Source organism: Ascaphus truei, chromosome 3, assembly GCF_040206685.1.
Source record: "Ascaphus truei isolate aAscTru1 chromosome 3, aAscTru1.hap1, whole genome shotgun sequence".
NCBI lineage: Eukaryota > Metazoa > Chordata > Amphibia > Anura > Ascaphidae > Ascaphus > Ascaphus truei.
In genome coordinates, this window is record NC_134485.1 from 86171811 (window position 1) to 86199316 (window position 27506).

The following is a 27506-nucleotide window of genomic DNA, read 5'->3' on the forward strand; positions in this document are numbered from 1 at the left end:
CCTCTTCATTACCTTAGCGGTAGAAACCGCAAAGTTAGTGAAGGGGTTACTACACCAGCAACTCTCCCGCAAGGCTTAAATACCCACCGAGTGCCAAATACCACCTTCACCCACCCCCGCTACCCTCAATAAACCGGGCACAGGTATTTAACCCCTACATTGCCTTAGCGGTTAGCTGCTAAGGTAATGAAGCTGCCTGTAAATGTATTTTTATTGCATAGGATTGAAGCCGGGGGTCTCAGGAGCTGGTATTAATGTGTATCAGCTCCGGAGACGCCGGGCTTCAATCCAATGCAATAAAAAGAAATGTTTCCTTCTACAGTAAGTCCTACCGAAAATCCCATGGGTGGCGAGATGAAATTTGCGAGGAGCTCACTGGGTGAGTACCTCGATGATGTCATCGGAGGTACTGTACTATAATAGGGTGATTTTCTCAAAAATGCGAGTTGGGGCTCTTTTTGAGCTCACACTCGGTGTCTTTGAGCAGGAGCGAGTCCGCTTGGGCAGATACACTTCCCATACGAGTTTGGCAGGTCATTGGAGCTTTCTGAATAGCAACCTTGCCAAATCATACGGGAAGTGCTCAGAAAGCTCAATGAGTTAGTTATCAAAGCGACTAGAATAGGCCTCTTAGATAGGTGGAAACTTGATGGGAGTGTGAGGTTTAAAGGTGTTGTGTAAGTATAAATATGTGTGCACAGGTTGTGAGTGTAAAAGTAAGTTTCTCAGTGTGATGGTGAGTGAGCAGGTTGTTGGAAATAAGCTGGGCTGTCATTGTAAAGGTTTATGACGCTGTTTGTCAGCATGACGTTTTGTGAACAGAATGGGAGAGTGGAGATGTGTACTGTACGAAACCTGTAGGGTGATATTGGCTGAGCAAGCTTTGATTTTTGGAGGTTAGGGTTTTGAGTATGGACGAGGAGACAGGAAATGAGTTTGAGAAAGCTGTGAGTATGAGCGTTTGTTTATGAACGGCAGCACACTTGAGGAAAAAACCTATGAGGTTTAGAAAGCTCTGTTTTTCATCTACGAAGAACTCCAATGCTGGTCACCTAAAAGGTATTACAAGCTCCAGCGAATGTTTGAGAGAAGACTGTGAGTGTGAATGTTTGTGAGAAGACTGTGTGTGAATGTTTGTGAGAAGACTGTGCGTGTTAATGTTTGTGAGAAGACTGTGTGTGTGAATGTTTGTGAGAAGACTGTGTGTGTGAATGTTTGTGAGAAGACTGTGCGTGTGAATGTTTGTGAGAAGACTGTGTGTGAATGTTTGTGAGAAGACTGTGCGTGTGAATATTTGTGAGAAGACTGTGTGTGAATGTTTGTGAGAAGACTGTGCGTGTGAATATTTGTGAGAAGACTGTGCGTGTGAATGTTTGTGAGAAGACTGTGCGTGTGAATATTTGTGAGAAGACTGTGTGTGAATGTTTGTGAGAAGACTGTGCGTGTGAATATTTGTGAGAAGACTGTGTGTGAATGTTTGTGAGAAGACTGTGCGTGTGAATGTTTGTGAGAAGACTGTGCGTGTGAATGTTTGTGAGGAGGTTGTGAGTGTGAATGTTTGTGAGAAGACTGTGCGTGTGAATGTTTGTGAAGAGGTTGTGAGTGTGTGGAAGTATGCTACCGGTATCAATGTGAATGTGCAGAGAAAGGCTAACTGTGAGATTGAGTAGGAGTTGAAGATGTGTAGGTCGGGGGGTCTCAACTCCAGTCTTCAAGCCCCCCCCCCCCCAATTGATCAGGTTTTCAGGATATCCCTGCTTCAGCACAGATGGCTTAGTCTTTGACTGAGCCACTGATTGAGCCACCTGCACTGAAGCAGGGATATCCTGAACCTGACCTGTTGGGGGGGTCTTGAGGACTGGAATTGAGGACACGTGGTGTAGGTTGTGGCATGAGTTTAGGTTTGTTTTTCAAATGAGGATCCTTACCGTCCACAATCCCCCAGGGGTACAGCCGGCCCCTCACACGTCTCCCATTAATCTCCACAACAGTGTTGGAACCGATCACAGCAAATGGAATGCTCCTCTGGGGAAAATCAGACACTCAGCTACTGTATGCGCTTCTCTCCGTCTCTCCTCCCTGTGTGTGAGCTCTGTGACACCTGAGTGCCCACAGGCCTGTCACAAGGGTTCTGTGCAACAGTATCAGCTTCCTACATCCCTCTTGAGCCCTGCTATCCCCCCCCCCCCCCCAGTGTGCTGTGTCACCTTTAGCTCGAGATCCTGCAGTTTAAACTCTTCATCCTGATCAGTGTCACAGTCTGGAAACTGATAGACCCTTATTCCAAAGTGATCCAACTCGTCTCGAATCTGCGAGGGGAGAGAAACGTCAGGTCCTGCAGGGAACCATTTCCGTAACTCTGACCACGTTAAAGCACCGCTGCTTGTTTGAACGTTTGCTCACGGGTCAGAAACCGAAAGAGCAGAATTCCATTCACTTTTTCCCGGCAAAGTGACCTGCTGTGTAAAACACTAGTCCATCAACTGCCTCACTGAAAAAACCCAGCAGAACATCACTTGAAACCACTTCACTGTGAGGCCTGCAGAGATCATGGTAGTGACATGTACAGAAGTTCATTGCTCTACATAGATATTCCCTGCTATACACTAACTGAGAATCACTTCATCCATCATTCCCCGTTACACACATTCAGAGTATGAACATTCCATCTCCTTGATCTAGACACAATCGCTCAGGGAGACCCTGCGGGGTATTATTCCGGCCCAGACTCACCCTCTGCTTCTTTTGCAGCAGCTCTTTGGGTGTCAGACTGTCAGCCTTCCCCAAGATAGGGACAATATTCACTCGGTCATGAAGTGCACGTAGAAACTCAATATCCAGGGGACGCATTCTGCAGAAGCATAAAGAGACTACTTTAACTGCAGTACAGTGTGAGCATCCTCGCGGCAGGGCTACGACACAATGGGGGTTTACTAAGCAGCGGTCCGGATCTTGGAAGGTGGCGTGGCATAGTTGCTCCAGTCTGCACCCGTGGTATTAGCTCATGTGAGTGCTCCTTGTTCCTTCTATATAACAGAAAAAATTGGAGTATGACCTCCGGTATTCCAATGCTAGCAATCATGTGTAGGTATATAGGCATATATTTAGCCAATGTTCAGGCACAACGAAGGAAGGGGTCCCAATGCAGGCAAATAAGCAATATAACAGTATTTAGATATGGGGTGGCTATAAGGTATAATGTACCGACCGGGGGCTAAATATCAATTGGATACTGAAGGTGCAAACATAATCTGACCTCCGCCACATCAATCTGCAACCTCCCTAATGACCCAAATAGACGCTGCCCTTAACCGGTAAGTAACCTGCCACCCCAATAGCTGAGCTACATGCTGTTAGCACCCGTAACCTTTAACTGTAGGCGTGCTGCCGTCGGCATCGGGAAACTGTAGCTGATCCTGCACACATGGGTGTGTGGGATAATGCAGCTTTAGTATAGCTTCCAATTTGATTTCAGCTATACGTTTTGAACATATTTTGCTCACATTTCTGTACCGTGACACCACACATTTGGGGATTTTATCATGCACTGTTGTGCATTTTTATAGTGTTTCGTCGTTTTTATAGCATTCTATTAAAGTATTTGTTATTTTCATTTGTGTGTGATCTTTTGCGGTGTATCCTATATAGGGTCTAGGCAAGTGTATGGCCTTTCATGGGTTGACAGTATACCATATTCTGTCACCTATCTAGAGTGCAATTATAGGGGGCTTTGTATAATCTTAGGTGATTATTTGTGTGTTATTTTCTGTGCTTTCTCCCTTGCACCAGGTAGACTATTTTCAGGTTTTGTGTATGTTTGTCTGGTGTAGCGACGTGCCCCTTGTCTATATATATCTAATAATAATCCATACTGATCTTTGTTCAGATCTTACCCTATTATACCAAATTTTCCAGCAGACCAGCGAACGGATCATTATCACACAGATGACATGCAGTCTGTTAAGTCTGCATATATTTCTTGATTGTAAATACAACCACAAACAATCCTGGAAAAACAAATTAAATAGATGTACAGTATAAATAGTGTACGCTTTTACGCACCCGTGTCCTAGAGGTGACAGGAAGTAGAGGCAGCAGTGTACGCGCGTGTCCTGGAGGTTCCTGCGGTTTAATCCACTCTCGTCTCGGAAGTATTGCTCAAACTGCTGGTCAATGTAATCGGCCACTGGCTTCCAGCTGTGGGGCACACAAACAGTGTTTGGAGCCTGTGTGACACTAGCACCATTTCAAGTTTGTACACCATTGGCAACTGTGACACAACCACACTCACGTAAGAGGCGCAGCTGAATTCTAATTGTACCAGTATCTCAACCAGTTGTACCAGCTTTACTGTCACTCTCACATTATGGGCACCTCTGGATAGCACTGGTGTCAGCAATCTAAACAAGCATGTGGTATAACTCTATCCTTAATCCCTTCCGCGAGATTGTGGACCAAAATTTTTTATTTCAATGGAAACAATTTTAAAATGAGTGAGACATTATTAAGGCCTCAGGTCCCACTCATGCTATGATTGTCTCCAACAATAGTGAGATTCACAGCCACCCCAGGCCTACACAAGGGTTGCTTTCCGCCTCCAACACTCTGACACACATCTTAAAAATGATACTTGTAATTACAACTGACCTACAGCTCTGCACCCCCAGCCCCCACCAAACATCTATAGAGGAACCACTACCTAAAGAAAAGACTATTGAGGACATGTCAGTTGTCCTATGACTAGATCATCTCCTACTGGAATTACTATGGTTTTCTATTTTTTCTATTATTGGAGTACTATATATTAATTGATATTTTTAAAAAAATGTTTATTTGCTTTAGTGTATTTTGGTAGAAAATACTTCACTGATGGTCATTATCCTGGGTTACTATGGACAGTGAAAGTAGCAACCCCACAGAATTACGTTGTAGTATTTCTAATAGGATGGGTGGCAGGAGACTGTAAACATACCCTATACCTTTATGGGTGTATGTATAATTAAAAATGCCATTTTTTAATTCAAGCTATGAAACAACTTTTCTATAACAAGGTTTAAAAAAGCAGTACTTCTTCGCGCTGTATTTGAATATAATTGCACTCCTGTATTTAAGCCCAATCCTGCAACACTTTTTGGTTCCATCACATATACCACAAAGATAGCAGTGCCGACAGTCTCCCCGTCCCACCACACACAGCCACGTCACACCCTGCAATTTATGTGCAAAACAAGGAACCACACAGCAACCATAAAATAAACCTGGGCACACATACCAATCTACATTGTTTATGGCGTCTCCATAACCCGGCGTGTCCACCACTGTGAGACGAAGCCGGACTCCTTTCTCCTCAATGTCAACCGTTTGCTTCACTATCTCTATGGTCTGTGTTACGCTTTCTGCAAGTGGGGAGACGGAATTCTACTCATTATCAGTGGTTACAAAGCCGTACATCCACAGACATCAGGAGATAAAAACATTTGAAATATGAAGTGTTAAAATGAAGCTCTTCCCCCAGCCTATTGCAGTCCAAAGGTTACTGGGGCAACCCCAGAAGCAAGAGGTCATATTTTTTAACAAACAGCACGACATGCTCAGAGGGGTAAGATGCTAACATTATAAGGGTTAAACTCATATAGGCTTCTGGGTTGGACTGTAGGTTCACGGGTGGTGATACCTTTTAGAAGACCAACATTAGGGTTTTTCATAGATGAAATGGTAACGTACAGTACAGAACTTTCAAAACCTCACAAGTGTATAGTGATGAAGGGATCTTTGAGTCATTTGTTATTACATTTATTAAGTTTAAAGTATGAGTAGTAAAATAGAGAACATTAAGGCCCAGATCCACAAAGCTCCATTAAATCAGGACTAATAACGTGAAGTTAAAACAGGAACGGACGTGATGTTCCCTGAGCTAACATGGTATCCTCAAAAGGTAATTATATGCCAAAATGACAACCAAACGGAATCTCCCTAAGAAATGCTTAAAGCAGCAGTCCAAGCTTTGTTTTTCCCCCCCAAAAAATTTCCCCTTTAAAATATGCATCAATACAATCCACACAATGATAAGTAATTAGCTAAATTGCTGATCGATCCATTCTCCTGTGATCGATCGGCGAAGATTCGGCTATGGGGTTCACTAAATGGCTGTCAGTGCAGCAGAAGAGGACCCAAGATGCAAAGTTCTATGGGGAAGATCATGTGACCAGGCAGTCACTAGATACAATAGCCAAAAGCCTGTCCTGCGCTTCCGTGTTTCAGCAAATGCTCCTTAGTGTCAAAGTCAATGGAGCTATGTGTGAGGGAGCTCAGCGTGGCCACAGTGTTGACCAGTGCAGGGGGGTGTATAATCCTTACCTCAACTGCATCTCCGGTCTGGGACCAGCTCACCTCCACTGCTCCTGCGTGCTGCCGTCTGTGATTGTCAGGAAAGAGAAGAAACTTCGGCGCTACTGCACATGACTGACTCAATGAAGCTCCCGGATGATCTTCAACCAACTTTATTAACACCACAAACAAGGGCTACACCGCGATCTCCCCCTCTACGCGTTTCACCCTCTAAGATAGGGCTTCGTCTTGGAGTGGGGAGATGCGGTGACTGCCTGACATTTAAACTTTAAAAAGCCCGCGAAAACGAAAGGGTTAACACATTTGCCTGTTTTCGCGGGCTTTTTAAAGTTTAAATGTCAGGCAGTCACCGCATCTCCCCACTCCAAGACGAAGCCCTATCTTAGAGGGTGAAAAGCGTAGAGGGGGAGATCGCGGTGTAGGCCTTGTGTGTGGTGTTAATAAAGTTGGTTGAAGATCATCCGGGAGCTTCATTGAGTCAGTCATGTGCAGTAGCGCGAAGTTTCTTCTCTTTCCAGTCACTAGATACAAGTGGTGCACTGCTACAGAGAGTGCAGGGCTCAAAAAAGTTGTGTGCCAGAGCCCGTTTCAGAAGAGGAAGGGGATGGGACTTTGTAAATGGTTGCTATAGAAACAAAAATGCTTCTTACATTATAAAACACAATATATACACATTAAAAAATGCTACAAGTATTTTCTCACAGTACAGAACTGGTTTATTAAAAAAAAAAACACACATGATCTTTTTGTAGCAAAACGTTGCGTTATATTCCAATAATGTGATGTTATGCCAGTCTTGGTGTTAGTCTTCCTTAATACCCCCAAATAGGGCATCTGCTGAATTGGAAAGTAAGAGAAGAGGGAAATAAGGCTGGAAAATACTGTAACAGTTCATCTTTTTAAATTATGTCTAACTGTGGTGTTAAACACACTGCAAAAGCCCATCAATAACTTAAATAATGTGACGTTGTAGATATGCAACATTACGATCAGAGATGGGCGAAAATGTAAAATCCATTTCACAAGCTTTCCATTCAAAATCGGTTCTGTGATGTAAAATCCACTGGCGGATTGTTCCAGTTTCAATTTGTGTGGATTAATCAAAAAACGCCATTGGATACAGTCCGCTGGTGGGTTTTACCAATCCAATCAGTGAATTCCGCAATCCGCTGGTGGATTTAAGAATTCAAGCCTCAGATTCAGCAAATCATGCCCAGATAGATAGATGTAATGGGTTCTGGGGTTGTGCTCTAACGAGCTGGCTGGGGTTGTGTGTTTCTTGTGGAATAGCACAGCTTAGTGAACATGAGACTCTGTGCATAGTAACAGTTAGAAAATATAACATTTTCAGCCCTTCCTGTTCCTTTTGTCTTTCCCCGCACGCACATGTCTTCTCCTCTCAGAGCTTCCTTCCACATTATATTATACCTATTATATGGATACTTCTCTGAAGCAGTCCTACTGTACATGTTCAACGTTCATGTTATCATTGTTTTGTGTTTGGTTGCTGTAAATGTCTCATGCAATGTCACACACAGCAGTAAATGGAAAATAGAGCCAGAGAACATGAACGCTTCTTCATTGAACACACTTTGGTGTTTGGGATATAATTCTACCATTAAAAAAGGGTTAGATTCTATATTAAAGCGTCCCTTTTCTAAATAAGAAAAAGAAGAAGTGAATGTGTAACTTTGTGAATAAAGAGGTTGTGGCGACTATTTTTGCCATATTGTAATATGCACATTAAAAAACAAACAAAGGCTCCCGTTTTCTTCTCTGTACGTAATCGGTGGCTGGGGCATCCTCATATCGTGAAAAAGGTAAAGGCCTCCACTTTGTTTCTTTTTCAAATGAAACTTGTGAACAAAAAGAAAAGGCTCAGACTCTACTCTCCCTACTCAATCTGTAAATCTGTATATGAGGCCCATTAAATCTCACATATTGGTCATGTAGGTGTCAACTAAATCCAAGTCAACAATGGCAGAATGGTCGATTATTATACCAAAAGTTGTTCAAAGACCAGAAAATAGAAAACAAAACAAAAACAGGACTATTATGTATGCCTTTATTTATCCCTCCATTGCCCTGGATTTAATTGGTATTGTATCCCTAAAGCTATTCAACCCTACAGTGCATGAAGGGCCTTGGCAATGCATCCAAGGATCATCTGAAGGGTTTACTCAGAGAAGTTGCAGCATCTGATTTGATGGAGACAACCTCTGTGCTCATCAGACGCCTGCCGCACTCCTTACCTTCTGGGCTTGGAAGCTGGCGGTCCCGGTATAGATCCGTGAGGAAGAGACTATTAATGAGAGTAGATTTTCCAAGACCAGACTCCCCTGACCGAGAGAGGAGAAAAACATCAGACACTGTCACCCAGCACTCACTGTCACACAGATACACACACATGTACATGTCACTGAGCTGTGAGGGGACACACAGGTAACTGCCAGGGGGCTGTGAGGGGCATATAGTACTTGCCACAGAGCCTTGAGGGGACACCCAGATACCTATCACTGAGTTGTTATGGGACACCTACTGTAGGTACCTACCATAGAGCTAAGAGGGGACAAATAAGGATTTTTGGATGAGCTATGAAGGGTCACAAACATGAACTATGAAGGGACATTAGTTGCCTCTCTCTAAACACATACAGTAGTTTATTTGTCACTGAAATGTGACAGGAAACACAAAGACCTTCCACAGCCATGAGGGAAATTCACTACCTATTGGTGAGATGTGAAGGAGATACTGTATTGCCTATTGTTTACAGGTTTGGTGACACTCAGTGAAAGTGACTCACATGTACTTGTCACTGATCATACGGTTACACTGTTGCCTGTGTGAGGTGACCGTTAATGTCACAAATTATGAGGTGTCAAAAGTATCTGTCACCAATGTGTGTGGTGACAGTTACCTGTGACTATGCTGCAAGATTAAAAATTTACCTGCAACCATCAGCGTGAATTCAAAGCCTTTCTTCACATATTTCCTGTGGACCTGGTTGGGAAGGGTGGCAAATCCCACATATTCTTTGCCCTCCTGTGGGGAGAAGCAATGCCACTGTCATCTGAAATATACCAAGCACCTCAAGTCTAGTGTGGGATTTGATCACTGCTCCGTTACCAGCCACATTTAGGTGCGTGGAATTCCCATCTAGGGCTAAAGTTCTGGACTGTGGAGGCAGCAGCTCCAGGCTCCTTCCCCTCCCCTGCATATATATATTCTCCTCCAGATCTCTGATGTTCAGTCAGGTTAGTTGCCATCACTATCCTCCCTTTTTCATGCAGAGTATGTGGTGCAGTAAGTGAGAGACTCCATGCTTACTTTAGTAACCAACTCTTAATTGAAAGAGAGACTCTTATATACTGAATTCCCAGCCTCGGTTTCCTTTCTTTATCTTCAGAGTACTCCCTCCAAATGGTTTCCCTCTAAAACTTCTATCCCACCCTGCCATTTTCTTGCAGGGTTGTTACACACCCATCCTTGTTCTCCATAATCTCATATATACTGAGAGTTGGACCTCTTTCAGTCCTGCCCTACATGGGTTGTACACGCCAACGTTTCCATCAATCAACCGTTTCCATCCCTTCTCGTGTCTATCTACAGTACGGCAGATGAACACACAATCCCGGTTTGAAAACCCGTTTGCTTTTAAAGGGGACTGCAACATAGTGCTGACTGCTGAGCAGTCTTTCCTTCAATGAAAGAAAAAATACAAGTTTGAGAAAGTCCCAGAGAAAATAGTGGTACTGTGACAGTCTGTGCTACGGTGTGAGCCAGAATACACACTGCCTGGTACTATGGAGGAGGACATGGAGATCCCTGTAAAAAGGTATGTTTATGTTGTTTTATCTATACTACTATGGAGACCGCTCAAATTGAACCCCCTTTATTCCTGCAAGGAACTGACGTCAGTCTACAGGACTAAAAGACACGAGCCTTTTCTGGCACAAGGGCACAGCCGTGTTCGGGACTGGTTGTGTGGACTATTCTAACATGCTGAAAGTAAGCCACTTTACGCCTGTTATGGTACAGAATGCAGAAAATAAGCTCTTTTGTGTTCCACCTTTTGAGGCTGAATAAAAGCCGATATTCAGACCAGCCACATGTCTTCGCAGCCTTACTGCAGCAGGTACATGTTAAGCTCCTGAAACGTGCATTTAGATGGAAGAGAAATATAAAAGTTGTATTGCTTTGGTCTTAAGTCAGATGCAAGAAGCTTACTAACCAAATGTGTTATACCCCCTTATACGTGGCTGTGTTTGTTGACTCCTAAAACCACGCCACACAAGCTGTATGCTGATGTGTGCCGAGTTAGTCAAACCAACACAAAGTACCTTGATGCACTGACACATTCAAATATTTTTGCAGCAATTTAACGGTTAAATACATTTTTGGGAGATTAATGCACAAACACAAAGTGCTTCTAAAATGCGGTAACACCCAACGCATGTTTAATATTCCTTCCACTAGTGTCTGTGTCAAATTTAATGAACGTTCAATACATTTCCGGCAGGTTTCTGAACATCTTCGCTGCCACTAGTTTGCAGTGCGATGAAGGACCTTCTGGCAGCAAAAGAGTTGGAGTTCTAAGTTATGCTAAAACTGGAGAGAAAGCTGACTCAGAACAAGGAAGCAATGTTTACATAGCTTTATCATACAGTACATGCTTGAAATGACTTCTTTAGCTCTGCCCCTCTGGCAGGCAAGTGTTCAAAGAAGTAAAAGAAGACTTGAATATACTAATACAAAAGGTCTTGTACTCTAAATGACATTTTAGGTCCTATTTATTAAGTGATGCTAAGCTGTAAGACACCTTCCAGATCAAGAAACCAAATGGTCCTTTAGGTGCCTTACAGCTTAGCAGTGTTGAATTAGCTTAGCTGAATTATAGTAGCTCCGTTAAAAATGCTAAACCACTATAATAACGTGCATTTTTTTCTCGCCGCCTTCAGTGACGAGATTGGTATTGCGAGTTCTCTCCAGAGCCTGAAATATGGGTTTATCTGAGAGAGAGCAAAACCCATCTCTCAGCAAAACCCCTACTGTATCTCAGACTCTGGATGGAGTTAGCACCACCAAGTGGTTTGTCAGTTTTTTATAGACGCAGCTTCAACGATGTGATTTGCAATATAGAAATGCGATTTTGGGCCTAGTTTTAACCTGTGATTTACGACCATGTCAAACGGTGCTGGTTTGACAATGACAAACTCGTAGCTACTAGTATATGCCCCTTGGTCTTTGATGAGGAGAGGGGGGAGGCAAAAGATGAGGAGGAGAAGAGGGAAAGACAACAAGCTGGAGAGGAACAACAAGTGAAGGTAGAGCCCACACTAAGGGTAATGTCTTTACACCTACAGTATACTAGCGTGCCTATTCTACTGCTAGCCGTGACATGCATACATTGTATCATATCTCACAAGCAAACCACTTTTATCAAGGAAATTGCATGCAATTGAGTTTTTCTTTAGTAGCAATATTTTTGAATAGATAATCCTTACTGATCTTTATCGCTACTAACTGCCTTTATTTTTCTGTCTATTTTGCACTGATTTTCACACTTGTTATCTACCATGTGTAACATTCCATAATTGAACCTGCAGTGTCCTTATGACGTACACAATAAGGCACAGGCCCTGGCACACCAGATCCTGTCATTGTTCCCCGTTATTATAATTGGGAGTTGATCACAAGAAAAGATGCATGGCAGGTGATGCAGTGTAACCCCCTTTATCGTCCCCCTCCCGTCTTTCTTACCTCAGAGGAGTCATAAGGGTCCAGTTTGCCCCATGGGCTTTTGGGTCTGGAAGGGCTGAGCGGAGGCACTGAATAGCCGAAGGCCGGCGGCAGGATTGGGAGGGTCTGGCTGGTACCCTCCCTCTCGTCAATGTCCTGGTTCTCTGGGTGGTGCCTCTTGTGCTCCTCGTCCCTATGATGCCTCGCGCCCTGCTGGCGCTCTCTGCAGAGCTTCTCCGCTTCGTGCTGCTCCCTGCGGCGCTTTTCTTCCTCCTCGTGCTGTTCCCTGCTGAGCTTTTCATCCTGTTTTTCCCTGCGGAGCCTTTCTTTCTCGTGCTGTTCCCTGCCGAGCTTTTCTTCTTGATGCTTCTTGCTGAGTCTTTCTTCCTCCTCGTGCTGTTCCCTGCTGAGCTTTTCTTCCTGTTGTTCCCAGCGGAGTCTTTCTTTCTCGTGCTGTTCCCTGCGGAGCTTTTCTTCCTGTTGTTCCCTGCGGAGCTTTTCTTCCTGTTGTTCCCTGTGGAGTCTTTCTTTCTCGTGCTGTTCCCTGCGGAGCTTTTCTTCCTGTTGTTCCCTGCGGAGTCTTTCTTTCTCGTGCTGTTCCCTGCGGAGCTTTTCTTCCTGTTGTTCCCTGCGGAGTCTTTCTTTCTCGTGCTGTTCCCTGCTGAGCTTTTCTTCCTGTTGTTCCCTGCAGAGTCTTTCTTTCTCGTGCTGTTCCCTGCGGAGCTTTTCTTCCTGTTGTTCCCTGCGGAGTCTTTCTTTCTCGTGCTGTTCCCTGCGGAGCTTTTCTTCCTGTTGTTCCCAGCGGAGTCTTTCTTCCTGTTGTTCCCTGCGGAGCTCTTCTTCCAGTTGTTCCCTGCGGTATCTTTCTTCCTCCGCGTGCTGTTCTTTTCGTAGACTTTCTTCTTTCTCGTGCTGTTCCCTGCGGAGCTTTTCTTCCTGTTGTTCCCTGCGGAGTCTTTCTTCCTGTTGTTCCCTGCGGAGCTCTTCTTCCAGTTGTTCCCTGCGGTATCTTTCTTCCTCCGCGTGCTGTTCTTTTCGTAGACTTTCTTCTTTCTCGTGCTGTTCCCTACGGAGCCTTTCTTCCTCCGCGTGATGTTCCCTGCGGAGCTTTTCCTCCTGATGCTCTCTGTGGAGCCTCCCCTCCTCTTGCTGATGCGCCCTACAGAGCGTCTTCTCCTCTTGCTCTTGGCCCCTTTTGCCTCTCTCCGCTGGGATTCCACTTATAATATCCGTCAGCTCCGCATCGTCACTGCGCAGGAAGTGATGGATCTGCCAGAGAGTGGGAGAGAAGGAAATATGAGGCATAGGATTACACTACCTGTACATCCATACTGACTGATATATGAACCCACCTACAGCAGGGGTGGCCAACTCCAGTTCTGAAGAGCCACCAACAAGTCAGGTGTTCAGCACAGGTGAGATTGCACCTGTGCTGAAGAAGGTATATCATGAAAATCTGACCTGTTGGTGGCCCTTGAGGGCTGAAGTTGGCCACCCCTGACCTACAGTAGTACAGGTAGGAAAACGAAAGCTATCTCTTGATCTTCCACTTATTTGGTGGAGGGGCCTGTTATGATGAGGGAGAAGTTAAGGAAAATTATGCATTTTTTCACCTAAATATTAGGAAGCCTTTCTGAGAACAAATAGAGAGAGTGGGTGCAAGCAAACAGGGTTATTGTTAACCAAACAGGGTCAAGGGAACTACGCTGTGCGACAGAATGCCATGACATCTTTACGGCTCATTCCCTTGTGTTATTGAATAGCACCGCTTAGTAAGTATGCTGATATATATTATTAATAATTATTACATTAATATACATTCCTGTTAGAGGAGCAGTCTCCCCTGCTCTTTTTCTTTTCTTTACATGAGTGGAAAGCAAGGGTCTCTGGGGCTGAACCACATTTATTTCAGGTCCAGGAGTCCACTGGTTCCGAAGATACTTACCAGTAAAGGTAGCGTCGGTATGGTCTACTGCAGGGGAAACAATATGGCGGTTTGATGGCCCGTGTGACGAGGGGGATTTAAATTCACAGAAATACTAGTGTTACCTTTCACGGTATGTATATTGAGAACCAGAGGGTCCCTGGGCACTGAAATTAACGTGATTCTGGTTTTCAATCCGGAGTGTAAAAAGAGGGATAGACTGCATCTTTAAGTCTCACTTAGTGTAATAATAACATTCAATAACATACTGTAGCAAAAAAAATGTTACTGTATTGTGCCGGCACTGCAGATTGAATTTTGTAGGCACCATGAGTCCCTGCCTCAGAGAGCTTACACTTTAATTGTGGTGCCTATGGCACAGGAAGATAAAGTAGGCCACAAGTAGAGCTGACACTTGTATTTGAGCCACGTTCACCCACTTCAAAGTCAGTACTCTTACCACTAAGATACTCCTTCAGCCTACTGTTAGGCTAATACCAATATGTAGATCAGACACTGTGTAAGTAGTTCTTTAATAGATTCTGAGAAACAATTGTAATACACCCTTGTCACGGTAACTTTATGACAAGATATAATATACACCAAAAATACCTGGGTTGAACTGAACACGACTAGATATGATCAAATATAATTTATTCCTTGAAAAAGGTGAACACACGAGATATACAAATAACAGACAAAATATAGACACTTACTTACGATGGAATGATGAAACAGTCAGAAATCTGGACTGGCAGTTCATACAGCAATCTTGAAAATCACAAAGACCATTGAGTAAGGGCTGAGCCTGGTTTATATACCATCTTAGCTCTTACTCTTAACCTTAGGGCACCTAACTGGCTAGTGGAGTCGTTTGAAGTAGATTCTTCTTCCCCTGCAAGTGTGAACTATGACACCTACAAACCACTCAGCTCCTTTGTTCTTGGCCCTAGTGTAAACAATCAGGGCAGTTAACCTTTGATCAGAGGACTTATGCTAGACTATCTGTCTGTCCTCCTGACCTAATTGCATAGCAGATGGGCTCTGCGTTTTCCTATCAGACCCAAAATACTATTCATAGTTTAATATCTTCACATATTAATAGGTTCCGTTCTGTTGGGCCCAGTGGGTCGAAACCGGACAGTTTTTTATGTCGACAGTGACTCTACATAGTGGCCAAATTTCAGCTCTCTGCGACCCCCAGAAATGGAGATACATAAATGCACTTTAAAACACTTTTTAAAATACAGGATTCATCCCTTTAAAAATGAATCTCTGCTTTTCACACGCTCCCCATTGAAAACAACGGGCTCCGCCGCCATAGGCTTTAATGGAGCAACTCCACCGTTGCAGTCAATGGGGTTCCCCGCCATAGACTTTCAATGGGGAAACCGCCGCCATTGAAGTCTATGGGAAAAATCACAAATCTTTACATTCGCCCATACTCCGTCTGGTTGTTTGGAGAAGGTTGGGAATGGCCATGCATTAATGCCGGAACCTTGGCTACATGCCACCCAACTCTCAGCCCTCTGATCCTTCCAGAACCGGAGATATGGACTTACATTTTTCACCATTTCGCACTTAGCTGTTTTCACGCCACGCGGTTTTTCCCCATTGGAATCAATGGCCGGCGCCGCCATAGACAATGCATGGGCGCACGCCACCATTGGATTCAATGGGGCCTCCGCTCCGCCATTAAAGTCAATGGCGTGACCCTCTTTCTCCGCTCGACCCTTTACGAGGGTTCCTCATTCCCGGACCCAGTGTGGGTCGTGTGTGGGGGTTCCTAGGGGCTAGGGGCAAAAATAATTTTATTCCCAGGTGCCCTAGAACTTAAGATTCCCACGCCAATTGTCATTGAACTTGACTGAAGTGATTAAGCTCTTTTCAAAGACATAGTATCCGCTTTTGCGGTCTGCGGTTTGGATGGCTGCCAACCTGTTCCTGAAGAGCGGCGTCGAGGAATCCTCATTGAAGTCAATGGCCCCATTGACTTACAATGGGAAACCACCGCTCCTCCTCTCAGACGCCACCTGCTGGTCGTCACTGGAAAACAGGTCCAAAACCACTACTTCTGCCATTAGAATGCATGGAGTCTCAATGGCGACCTATAGAAGGCTGCAAACTGGAGCCTGAAAAGGCGGGAATAGGGAACAAAGGGCTATAATCACTGAATTAACATTAACCCCTTCCCTCCCGCATCAACCCTAGTTTATGTGTTGGTGCAAACACTAGGATGAGACAATACATTTATACAGGGGAATAAACAATTGGATTCTGAAGCAAGGTAAAAACATATTACTGGACCCCAGTCCAGTTAACCCCTTGCTCCCCAAGTGAGAGCAGGGGGTGGGCAAATGGGGTGTAACACCTTTAATCCCGGGCCAAACCCCCTCTCCCATGACAACCCTCAGAAACAATTTTAACACTTGTATTGGCATCTTGTCTGTGTGAGCATAGGCATGAGGACAGGACAATGCAGGTTGGTTTGCTAACCAAATAGAACCCATAGACATGCAAGTAAAGCATGACAAGGCAGTAAAAGGTGGTCAACATTAAGAACCTTTGTATAGATTTCTTCTCCTGGAGTCATTGTTTCAGGGGCTTACAGACATGACGTAAGGATTGTGCATCACCATGGAATAAATTAGAAGTTAAGAAACAATATGAGCAGGGATTACATAGGGATTTGGAAATCTTACAGAGTGGGTAATGGTTAAAAACTTAAATATTCATAACCCAATCGGAGAACAGAAATATATCCGGTGGCCAATAGAATTCATCCGAATTCTGTCAGATATGTGACGGGGAGAATGACGGATTCATTCTATAGAATATATTATGTTGAGTATGGTAAAAAAAATAATAATAGCACAATACGCAACCTAAAATCTGCTCACTATTGAGCCATCCTGAAACCGTGCCTTGTTCTGTCTATATGATGTGTCAATAATTATTAGGGTTGCCAGGTATGCTATATTGAATCGGACTGTCCTGTATTTGGACACTCTGTCCAGTAAAAAATTAGAGGTAATACTGGACCTGTATGTGTCCGGTATTACCTCTCTGGACACATGGGACCAACTTGGGGGGCCGCAGGATTTCCTCGAGCAGGGAGAGATCAGGGCTGTTGCTAGGGGGCTGGGCAGCTTCCGCCATCCTGATTAGCTGCATTACCCAGTGCATTGTAGAAAATTGCCACTCGGGTGGAACATCACACATGAATTTTATTACAAGAACTTTTATTAAGATATGTATCATAATGAGATGGAGCTCGGTAATAGCTGTGAAATTACTGCATCATTCTTTCATCATTTAGATCTGTCCCATCATCCCTTAATCCTTAAACCCTTCAGTCCCTTTGGTAGGGAATGTGTTTATAACTTGAGATGTAGAGGGGCCTGCAACTTCTTACACCAAAACAGCAAGCATTGTCCTCACAAAAGCATAAGGTGTTGTATATAGACTGCAGCCCTGTCAAGACTCATGCAATTTGCGCGAGTCTCACACAGTTGGACTCTGTCATGGTTTCAGGTTAATTTCACGCTGATGTGGGACTGTGAGTCCCAACACGTCATGACCCCACTCGTTCCCATTGCAACTCCATCCGACCACGTCATAAGCACACTCATTCCCATTGCAATTCCATCCCATCATGTCATGACCACACTCATTCCCATTGCAACTCCATCCCACCACGTCATGACCCCACTCATTCCCATTGCAACACCATCCCACCACGTCATGACCCCACTCATTCCCATTGCAACTCCATCCCAACACATCATGACCCCACTCATTCCCATTGCAACTCTATCTCACCACGTCATGACCCCACTCATTCCCATTGCAACTCCATCTCACCACGTCATGACCCCACTTATTCCCATAGCAACTCCATCCCAACAAGTCATGATCCCACTCATTCCCATTGCAATTCCATCCCATCACATCATGACCCCACTCATTCCCATTGCAACGCAATCCCAACACGTCATGACCCCACTCATTCCCATTGCAACTCCATCTCACCACGTCATGACCCCACTTATTCCCATTGCAACTCCATCTCACCACGTCATGATCCCACGCATTCCCATTGCAACTCCATCCCAACACGTCATGATCCCACTCATTCCCATTGCAACTCCATCTCACCACGTCATGACCCCACTCATACCCATTGCAACACCATCCTACCACGTCATGATCCCACTCATTCCCATTGCAACTCCATACCATCACGTCATGACCCCACTCATTCCCATTGCAGCTCCATCTCACCACGTCATGACCCCACTTATTCCCATTGCAACTCCATCTCACCACGTCATGACCCACTCATTCTCATTGTAACTCCATCTCACCACGTCATAACCCCACTCATTCCCATTGCAACTCCATCTCACCACGTCATGACCCCACTCATTCCCATTACAACTCCATCCCACAACGTCATGACCCCACTCATTCCCATTGCAACTCCATCCCACCACGTCATGATCCCACTCATTCCCATTACAACTCCATCCCACAAAATCATGACCCCACTCATTCCCATTGCAACTCCATCCCACAACATCATGACCCCACTCATTCCCATTGCAACTCCATCTCACCACGTCATGACATCACTCATTCCCATTGCAATACCATCCTACCACATCATGATTCCACTCATTCCCATTGCAACTCCATCTCACCACGTCATGATCCCACTCATTCCTATTGCAACTCCATCCCACCATGTCATGACCCCACTCATTCCCATTGCAGCTCCATCCCACCACGTCATGACCACAGCCATTCCCATTGCAACTCCATCTCACCACGTCATGACCCCACTCATTCTCATTGCAATACCATCCTACCACGTTATGACCCCACTCATTCCCATTACAACTCCATCCTACCACGTCTTGACCCCACTCATTCCTATTGCAACTCCATCCTACCACGTCATGATCCCACTCATTCCCATTGCAGCTCAATCCCACCACGTCATGACCCCACTCATTCCCATTGCAGCTCCATCTCACCACGTCATGACCCCACTCATTCCCATTGCAACTCCATCCCACCATGTCATGACCCCACTCATTCCCATTGCAACTCCATCCCACCACATCATGACCCCACTTATTCCCATTGCAACTCCATCTCACCACGTCATGACCCCACTCATTCCCATTGCAATTCCATCCCACCACATCATGACCCCACTCATTCCCATTACAACTCCATCCTACCACATCATGACCCCACTCATTCCCATTGCAACTCCATCCTACCACGTCATGATCCCACTCATTCCCATTGCAGCTCCACCCCACCAAGTCATGACCCCACTCATTCCCATTGCAACTCCATCCTACCACGTCATGATCCCACTCATTCCCATTGCAACTCCATCCCACCACGTCATGACCCCACTCATTCCCATTGCAACTCCATCTCACCACGTCATGACCCCTCTCATTCCCATTGCAACTCCATCTCACCACGTCATGACCCCAGCCATTCACATTATATCCCCGCCCCATTGTATCAACCCCACACAATCACATTGCAACCCTCCCCCATAATGTCATTTGTGACAGAACTCCACTCCTAACACCATCAATTCCCCCCCCCCCCGGCAGGTGCTAAATCCCATACTCTGGAGGTGAGAGGGGGCCCCACACAAAAGGCACTCATGTGTGAGGCCCCTCGTTCTTGTCCGCCATGTGGGTACCCTTGACAGCCCTTACACTGTAGGGTTGCCAGGTGGCGTCTCCAAAAATACTGGACACAATGGTGCAAGGTGTGATGTAATCGAGATACACACCCCTCTCTCCATGCTGTTTCCTCCTCTCCTTGGCCATGCCCTCAGGCTTCTGATACCTCTTCCTGATTGGCTGCTGCTGGGCAATGCAGTCAATCAAGATGGAGGGAGGAAGCTGTCCAGCCCCCTAGCAACAGCCCTGCTCTCTCCCTGCTCATGGGAAATCAGGTCACTATGTCCAGAGACGTAATACCGGAGACACACACATGTCCAATATTACACCTAATTCTTTACTGGACAGAATGTTCAAATACAGGACAGTCTGGCTCAATACATGACACCTGGCAACCCTAATCTGCATCCTGTTATATTTAGTGGAGCGTATTTTGCAGCTAGGCTTTTTAAGAGTTTGCTTACCTTTTCGCCGTTAGAGAAGCCATCAAAATGCACTTGCAACAAGTTGCAGATCCCCCATGGCGGTGAAAGGGTTAACTATATCCTAAAGCCTGCAAGAACGGGGTTACATGCCTGCATGCTTTGCTCGCAAGTGATATTTTTATTTGCTGTACACTGTACAGAGGAGGGGTTTTGTCACTTTTTTTTTCCAGCCACCATAAAGTATTTAATGAGTGGTGGAAACCTATTCCAGCGTCACATTGCAAAGCCAGTATAACCAGCCTCACACTGATGAGATCCAAACGGTTTAAACAGCTGTGAGTACTTCTTTAACCCAGCCTGTGCTAAAGAAGCTGTGTAATGCGGCAGGCATAAGCTTATAGGGGTCCACGCTAAAATGGACCTGAAGTAAAAGGTGACACTGTGTGCTGATGTGCATGTCATTACCCAGAATCCTTAGCTGCAGTGGAAGCGTTGGATGGGAAAAACAGGATTGTAGACCTATCTGAGATGTGTGAATGTGCTCACAAGTGATATTTGTATTCAGTTTATTGCAAATCTAAAATATGGGGATAGGGACTCATCTGAAGATCATTGCCCCATTGATCACTTTCCGCTAACCAAAGTGGCAGAGCGTTGCTCCTTTAGTTACTGTGACTTTGTGGGTTTTTTTCTCGGCTCGGTTATCAGGACCATTAAATGGAAAAGTATTGACACTGTCAGCAGAGCAAGAGGATCAAGTAGACACACAAGGCAGGAAAACAATCAATAAATGCAATACTAATGACACAAACAGCGCCTTTACGCTGGTTCCCTTGCATATAGTAACACATGTCCATGTGCTTCACTGCTTCTCACATGGGCCCATGTCCACAAAATGGTGCTAAGCTTTAACATGCCTTTAATTCCATTCAAATGAAGTTTAATGGTATGTTACTGATAATATGGATTCCAATGTTTGGAAAGAAAATTCACAGCATTTTAACACTATTGTTTTGTACAGGTACTTTCATTTGTATGTGCTTATGATGTTCAGCTACACAAAATTACAGCCATACCACTGTTTTGCATTTCACAGAGCATAAACAACAAATTGCAAAAATATTCTAGGTCAGTGTTTTTCAATCAGGGTTCCTAGGAACTCTTGGGTTCCCTGGACACCCCTAAAAGGTTCCCTGCAATTTTCAGGTCATTTGAAAATTGTACCAAATACAGAAGATTTTACAATGTATCTGATCTCAGACGCGCTATTGTAGAGGGTTGGGGTTCCTAACAATGCATCTGATCTCAGACACACTATTAGAGAGGGTTGGGGTTCCTTACAATGTATCTGATCTCAGACTCGCTATTAGAGAGGGTTGGAGTTCCTTACAATGTATCTGATCTCAGACGCACTATTAGAGAGGGTTGGGGTTCCTTACAATGCATCTGATCTCAGACGCACTATTAGAGAGGGTTGGGGTTCCTTACAATGCATCTGATCTCAGACGCGCTATTAGAGAGGGTTGGGGTTCCTTACAATGCATCTGATCTCAGACGCACTATTAGAGAGGGTTGGGGTTCCTTACAATGCATCTGATCTCAGACGTGCTATTAGAGAGGGTTGGGGTTCCTCAGAATTTCCAAATATAATTATAGAATTCCTTAACCAAAAAAATGTTGGAATCCACTGCCTGCCTTAGGCCTCGGTCCCACTGCGCTCGGTGGTGCGGGCGGCCACACACGAGTTCCCCACCAGCAGGGGAATCCTGCGGAGCCAGTCCCGGTCCCCCCTGGCTGCACAGCTTACTACACGCTGTGGCGCGTCAGCCGCTATGGGATACAAGAGAATGGTGATCCCTAGCGTTGACGCGTCACGTGTTGTGGCTGTGAGCCAATGGGGAGGGGAGGCTTCGGGAGGAGGAGAGGCTTCGGGGAGCGGGGAGGAGTGTGGAGTGAAAGCAGAGTGAGTGCCTGTCTGTGTGTGTGTCTGAGTGCGTGCGTGCCTGTCTGTGTGTGTGTATGTGTGTGCCTGAGTGCGTGAGTGCCTGCCTCTGTCTGTGTGTGTGTGTGTGTTGCTTTACTTACCTTCAATCAGCAGCCCGAGCCGTGGAGGGAGGGGGGGGAGAGTAGCGGGTCCCTCCGCTCAAGCCATGCCCCCCCTCCCGCTCAAGCCTCCCACTCCCGCCCACCTCCCCGCTCCGGCTCCCTACAGACCGCATATCGCGGTCTGTGTATGTCAGCGCCCCGCCTGTCTGCAGTGCGGGAGCACTGACTCTGGGAGCGGGGCCTTAGCCTTAAGCATTAATACACATGTGCCCTCTGCCCTCTACAATCTTCCTTTTGAAACAAACCATGGCAACCACACCTTAATATCCTGGCAACCAGGTTTCCTGCTCCCATTTGTGTTTCCCGCCCTCTTCCTCGTCGTTCACCATTTATGTTTTTTCGGTAGGTCCTGGTTGAAGGTCTGGGATGTGTGTCCCTAAGTTCCGAGACGTGCTCTTGCACTGAGTTTCTTGGTGAGTAGTGCGTTAGAAAAAGTTTGAATTAAATAAATAGACCCCCAACACTGTTTGTGTTCAATCAGCACTCTTACACTGTTTGTGCTAAATCAGCACTCTTACACTGTTTGTGCTAAATCAGCACTCTTACACTGTTTGTGCTAAATCAGCACTCTTACACTGTTTGTGCTAAATCAGCACTCTTACACTGTTTGTGCTAAATCAGCACTCTTACACTGTTTGTGCTAAATCAGCACTCTTACACTGTTTGTGCTAAATCAGCACTCTTACACTGTTTGTGCTAAATCAGCACTCTTACACTGTTCATTCGCAATCAGTCCCCGTGGCACCTCTCCCTGGCAGTGCTCCCCACAACACCCCCTGCGTATGCGCTATTGATGTATCGATGGATGCTGTGCCCTTGTTTCTGACCTTGACATTTTCTGATCCCATTAGTTGTGTTTCAGATTCCAGTCTCCAGCTCATTAGTACATACACAGAGCGACCCTGCAGGGCATGATAGAGCGATGCTCTGCAGGGTTTAGTGAAAAAATGAATGGATGAATGCTCTACTAGTTTCCAATACAAAAAAAAGTAGACAGACAGTGAATAAAGGAGCAATGGGCTGCAGAGGTCTTAGGCAGTCAAATAACTTAACTACCTGTGACCCTCATTTATGAGAGAAAAATAGATGTTGGATGTAGCACTGGGGCTCTCTGCCTTTTGCTTAGTCAAATAATGAATAGAAATCTCTCTTACAAAGAAGAGCAAAGACGTGATACTTGACAGATAGAGGGTTACAGTATTTGAAGCACTAAGGGAGTAATACTCTGCAGGTATCAAGCAGGGGGGTGGACAGTAGAGTGATGTTCTGCAGATCCCTATCCAATAAGTGCGTTAAGGGAGAAATGCTCTGCCTTCTGGCAGGAGACGGTTTGCTAAAATTATGCTTTCTACTGTAGTCATCTTAGGCAAGGAGAGATTTTGCCGGAGGGGTGTAATGGAATAATACTGTGCCATTCTGTTATGACGGAAAATGGTTAATAATATCCTATATATGTTGCACAGTAATGCAGTTATTCCCACGTAGTAAGCAACAACAAAAAATGTTAACAACTTCTCAATGTAATTGATTGCTTAGAAATAGTCAATTACTTTATTCCCTTACTTGCACGCATCCGTTAAAAAATGAATTACTGTATGTTTTTTTTTTCTCAACAGCAGAAATGCAATTCAAATTTTTTTTTTCTTTCCAAAAACAAAAAATAAAATGATTGGGAATTGATCATTTGCCTACAAGTTTCCACAATAAGTTTCTAATCTAACACCTACATTTAACTCAATAAACATGCTAATATCATTAATCCCCACTTACAGTAGGTCCGAGGGCTAGGAAGGCAGTGAAGGAAGTCAGGGGGGTGACCTGCAGATTTTGCTCATGGAAATCAGGGGTTACTGAACGGTGGCAACTACACTATTATTGTAGTGCTCAGGGAGCTGAATAATACTGAAACAGGTTCAATTATATCGTATTTGTTTGGGCAACAACCTACCAAAAGAATATATACATTATTACTTTTATTCAAACAATATATATTTTTTATAACTAGGAAAATGAAAATTGGTTAGAAAATAATCTAAACATGAAAAAGCACTACAAATATCCAAGAGGGGATATGAATACCCAAATACGACTATAACAATGAAAAGAATAAAAATACATATATACCATATATCATATCAGAATCATACAAGCGCACAGGTATATATACAAGTGTATAGAGACATGGGAGTTATGCATACATGTGCCTACAATGACAAAGTTATACATACAAGTGTATACAGACATTGCAGTTATGTTTACTGTACATGTGAACACTGTACAAAGACAGTTATACATGCAAGTGTATGTAAACATGGGATTTATACATACATGTGCATAAATACACACAGAGTTACACATACAAGTGCCTACAGAAGTTCTACATGTATGCACACAGAGGATGCTATGAGGAGGTCCAGAGCAGTGGGAGAGGATCTCACCTGGGTCTCCTCCTCTAGGTCAATTCCTGCTTCCTCACTGTTGCTCTCCATAGCCAAACACAGAGTCCCCGGGGACCATCACTACTTATATATAGAGTGGTCCAGCACTGCCAGGAGGAGAGCTGGCATCACGCCTGCTCAGAGACACATTATCCCCTCCCTCCTGCAAAGTAATGACCAGTGGTACCACGAAAGCACTTAACTTATTCAGGGCCAGAGGGCCCTGTAACTAAAGATATGATAAAAATGACATTTATTTTGCATTGTACAGTAGAGGCATACCCTGCATTAACGTACGCAATGGGACCGGAGCATGTATGTAAAGCGAAAATGTACTTAAAGTGAAGCACTACCTTTTTCCCCACTTATCGATGCATGTACTGTACTGCAATCGTCATATACGTGCATAACTGATGTAAATAACACATGTGTAACAGGCTCTATAGTCTCCCCGCTTGCGCACAGCTTCGGTAGAGGTAGGGAGCCGGTATTGCTGTTCAGGACGTGCTGACAGGCGCATGCGCGAGCTGCCGTTTGCCTATTGGGCGATATGTCCTTACTCGCGAGTGTACTTAACGTGAGTGTCCTTAAACCGGGGTATGCCTGTATAATAGCCAGTGACATTGCAAGATGTTTGTCAAGTATATCAGAGGCTATAAAAGGACCATACACAAGTGCCAGCGCTAACCAACAAGATATACTATATGTATCTCATGAAAAAATACGTACACACAGTGAAATTCTTTACATTGACAAATATCAAAAACCTTTAAGAACCAAAGCTTCCTGCAGCCTAGAGCACTCCCGGATTGTCCAAATCCTTCCAATAAATGTAGAAAACAATAGTCGTCCTTGCGCTGGTCTCAGATGAAAAAAAATAAAATAGTGTAAAATACCTCACAGTATTAATGGGAATCCCTTTGAGGATATATATCCATTAATACTGTGAGGTATTTGACACTATTTTATTTTTTGTCTTCTGTGCACTTTTTCATCTGAGACCAGCGCCAAGGAGGACTATTGTTTTCTATATCAGGGGCTATGTTCACTCTGATGCATCCAAGTCATTTCCCAAAAATGAAAGAGATATGCGCGCACATAGTATATAATCTTCAATACATTTAATACGCACTCCCCACCAAATACAAATGTACACATTTTCTGGTCAGTTTGTGCCTTTATAAATTGCCGTGTGCAGGATGAGCAGACTCAGGGTTGTCGGCGTCTCCAGCTGGGATTAGACATTGTCTCCTCTCGGGGTCACGTTGTAGACAGATCGTCTTCAATTGATGACGCCACTGGTTGACCTCTATCTCCGTCCGCGTAATGCTACGTCAGTGGAGTTGATTGTAATTTGGGGAATTGCTGAGCTGCATCAGAGTGAACATACCTGTGTACAATATCTTAAGGACAAGCCAAGTCTGTTGAATAAGTCATCTCCATATACTTCATTACAAGTGTGAGTGGATTCTTATAAGAGACATTTCATTCTGTGTATGACCAGACATATTACGTTGGGTCCTTTCTCTCTCAGTTGGTTTCACAGCAGCATTTTTACATCTGAACTAGCTTACAGCCCATCTGAACCAATACAAGGATCAATTGGACACACAGACTATATTCTGTCATTTCCTTCACTAAGAATCTGTCGTCAAGGAGAACTATATTTCCGTAAAGTACACTCACAAACAAGCTTGGTTGCGCTCCTCTAAAGGACTTCTCCTGCACTCCTACTGTCTTTCTGCACTAGCGCCTGCAATACTGCTCCTCACCAACCCCCTCCTACAATCCTGTTCTCATGCTCAGTATCACACTCAAAACATTATCGACTACTTTTAGGCCAATAGCAGTAGAGAGAGTTGTCAAAATGCTCAAATACCTAGCTGTATTAAAAGGTAGTAAGTTCCATAGCATAGGTAGGTGTATACAATATACCAGTGAGTAGGTCCACAGCCATATAACCAGGGTTCCCTGAAAACTGAGAGTGAATGAGATAAACCCACCACTCACAATTTCATTGGGGGTAATAAACCAGCAGCGCAATAATAAAGGTTAGAACTCATGGACACCTCCTTGTAGGGAAGACGTACTCCATGAGATTCTCCTGGGGGAGGCTCACAAACGTAAAAGTGAGGTACCCCTACATGATCAGTTAGGGGCACCCCACACATGGTCTCAGCAAGCAGCTAACACTCAGCTGGCCTCGAGGATTACTGTGTGTGATATGCCATGTACCATTGACGTTAAAGCACCTGTAATAAGTTGTATATACTATGCATTGCATTTTCATTATATAACTTTATTGTGCTGTGTGACGCTGTCCTCCAAGCGGGGACGTTGGTATTTTCACCAGGGGGAGAGTGTAAGGGGATCACCCCTGGTTCCCCTGATCTTCCTTTGCCCCCTGCCTTACCCCTGTGACAGTGGGGGAAGGGGACGGCGAATTCTCCCGGCGGGCACCGCCATCTTGGTTGTGGCGCGAGCTTCGCCCATGCGCAGTAAAGATCGCGCACACGGTCCCCATAGGAAAGAGCTGTACCAAGAACTACAATTCCCAGCAGCCTCTGGGGACTGCACATTCACCCTGGTCACAGGCAGCATTGAAGCCAATAGAGCTGGCAGATTCTCATGCTGCAGAGTTGCAACAATGTTGTGTGCACACAGGGTTTTTGTCAGTTGGAGCTGGGAGCAGGAAGGGGAAGGAAGGGTGTAGGGAGCAAGTGGCTCCTACACCAGGTAAGGTCCCCCATATCCCAGGCAGGCCCCAACTCCCCACCAGGTTAGTGGGTAATTAAATAGGGACGGCCCC

The 27506-nt window shown here is 44.8% G+C and overlaps 1 protein-coding gene across 5 annotated transcripts in view; it reads right to left on the reverse strand.

The window, feature by feature from the left end:
• Positions 1 to 27506, reverse strand: part of SEPTIN4 (septin 4) — a 47330-nt gene that overhangs the window by 10872 nt on the left and 8952 nt on the right. For 4 of the 5 annotated variants that reach the window (XM_075594497.1, XM_075594496.1, XM_075594499.1 and 1 more), the window contains exons 1-9: positions 24698 to 24842; positions 12109 to 13356; positions 9297 to 9390; positions 8601 to 8687; positions 5273 to 5396; positions 4063 to 4197; positions 2734 to 2851; positions 2208 to 2309; positions 1929 to 2025 (exon numbers count right to left, since the gene is read on the reverse strand). In XM_075594497.1, the coding sequence (XP_075450612.1) occupies positions 1929 to 2025; positions 2208 to 2309; positions 2734 to 2851; positions 4063 to 4197; positions 5273 to 5396; positions 8601 to 8687; positions 9297 to 9390; positions 12109 to 13356; positions 24698 to 24748 (2056 nt within the window). In that variant the 5' untranslated portion in view covers positions 24749 to 24842. Of the gene's footprint in view, positions 1 to 1928; positions 2026 to 2207; positions 2310 to 2733; positions 2852 to 4062; positions 4198 to 5272; positions 5397 to 8600; positions 8688 to 9296; positions 9391 to 12108; positions 13357 to 24697; positions 24843 to 27506 lie in introns of those variants that run through there. The other variant, XM_075594498.1, reaches the window with a different exon arrangement.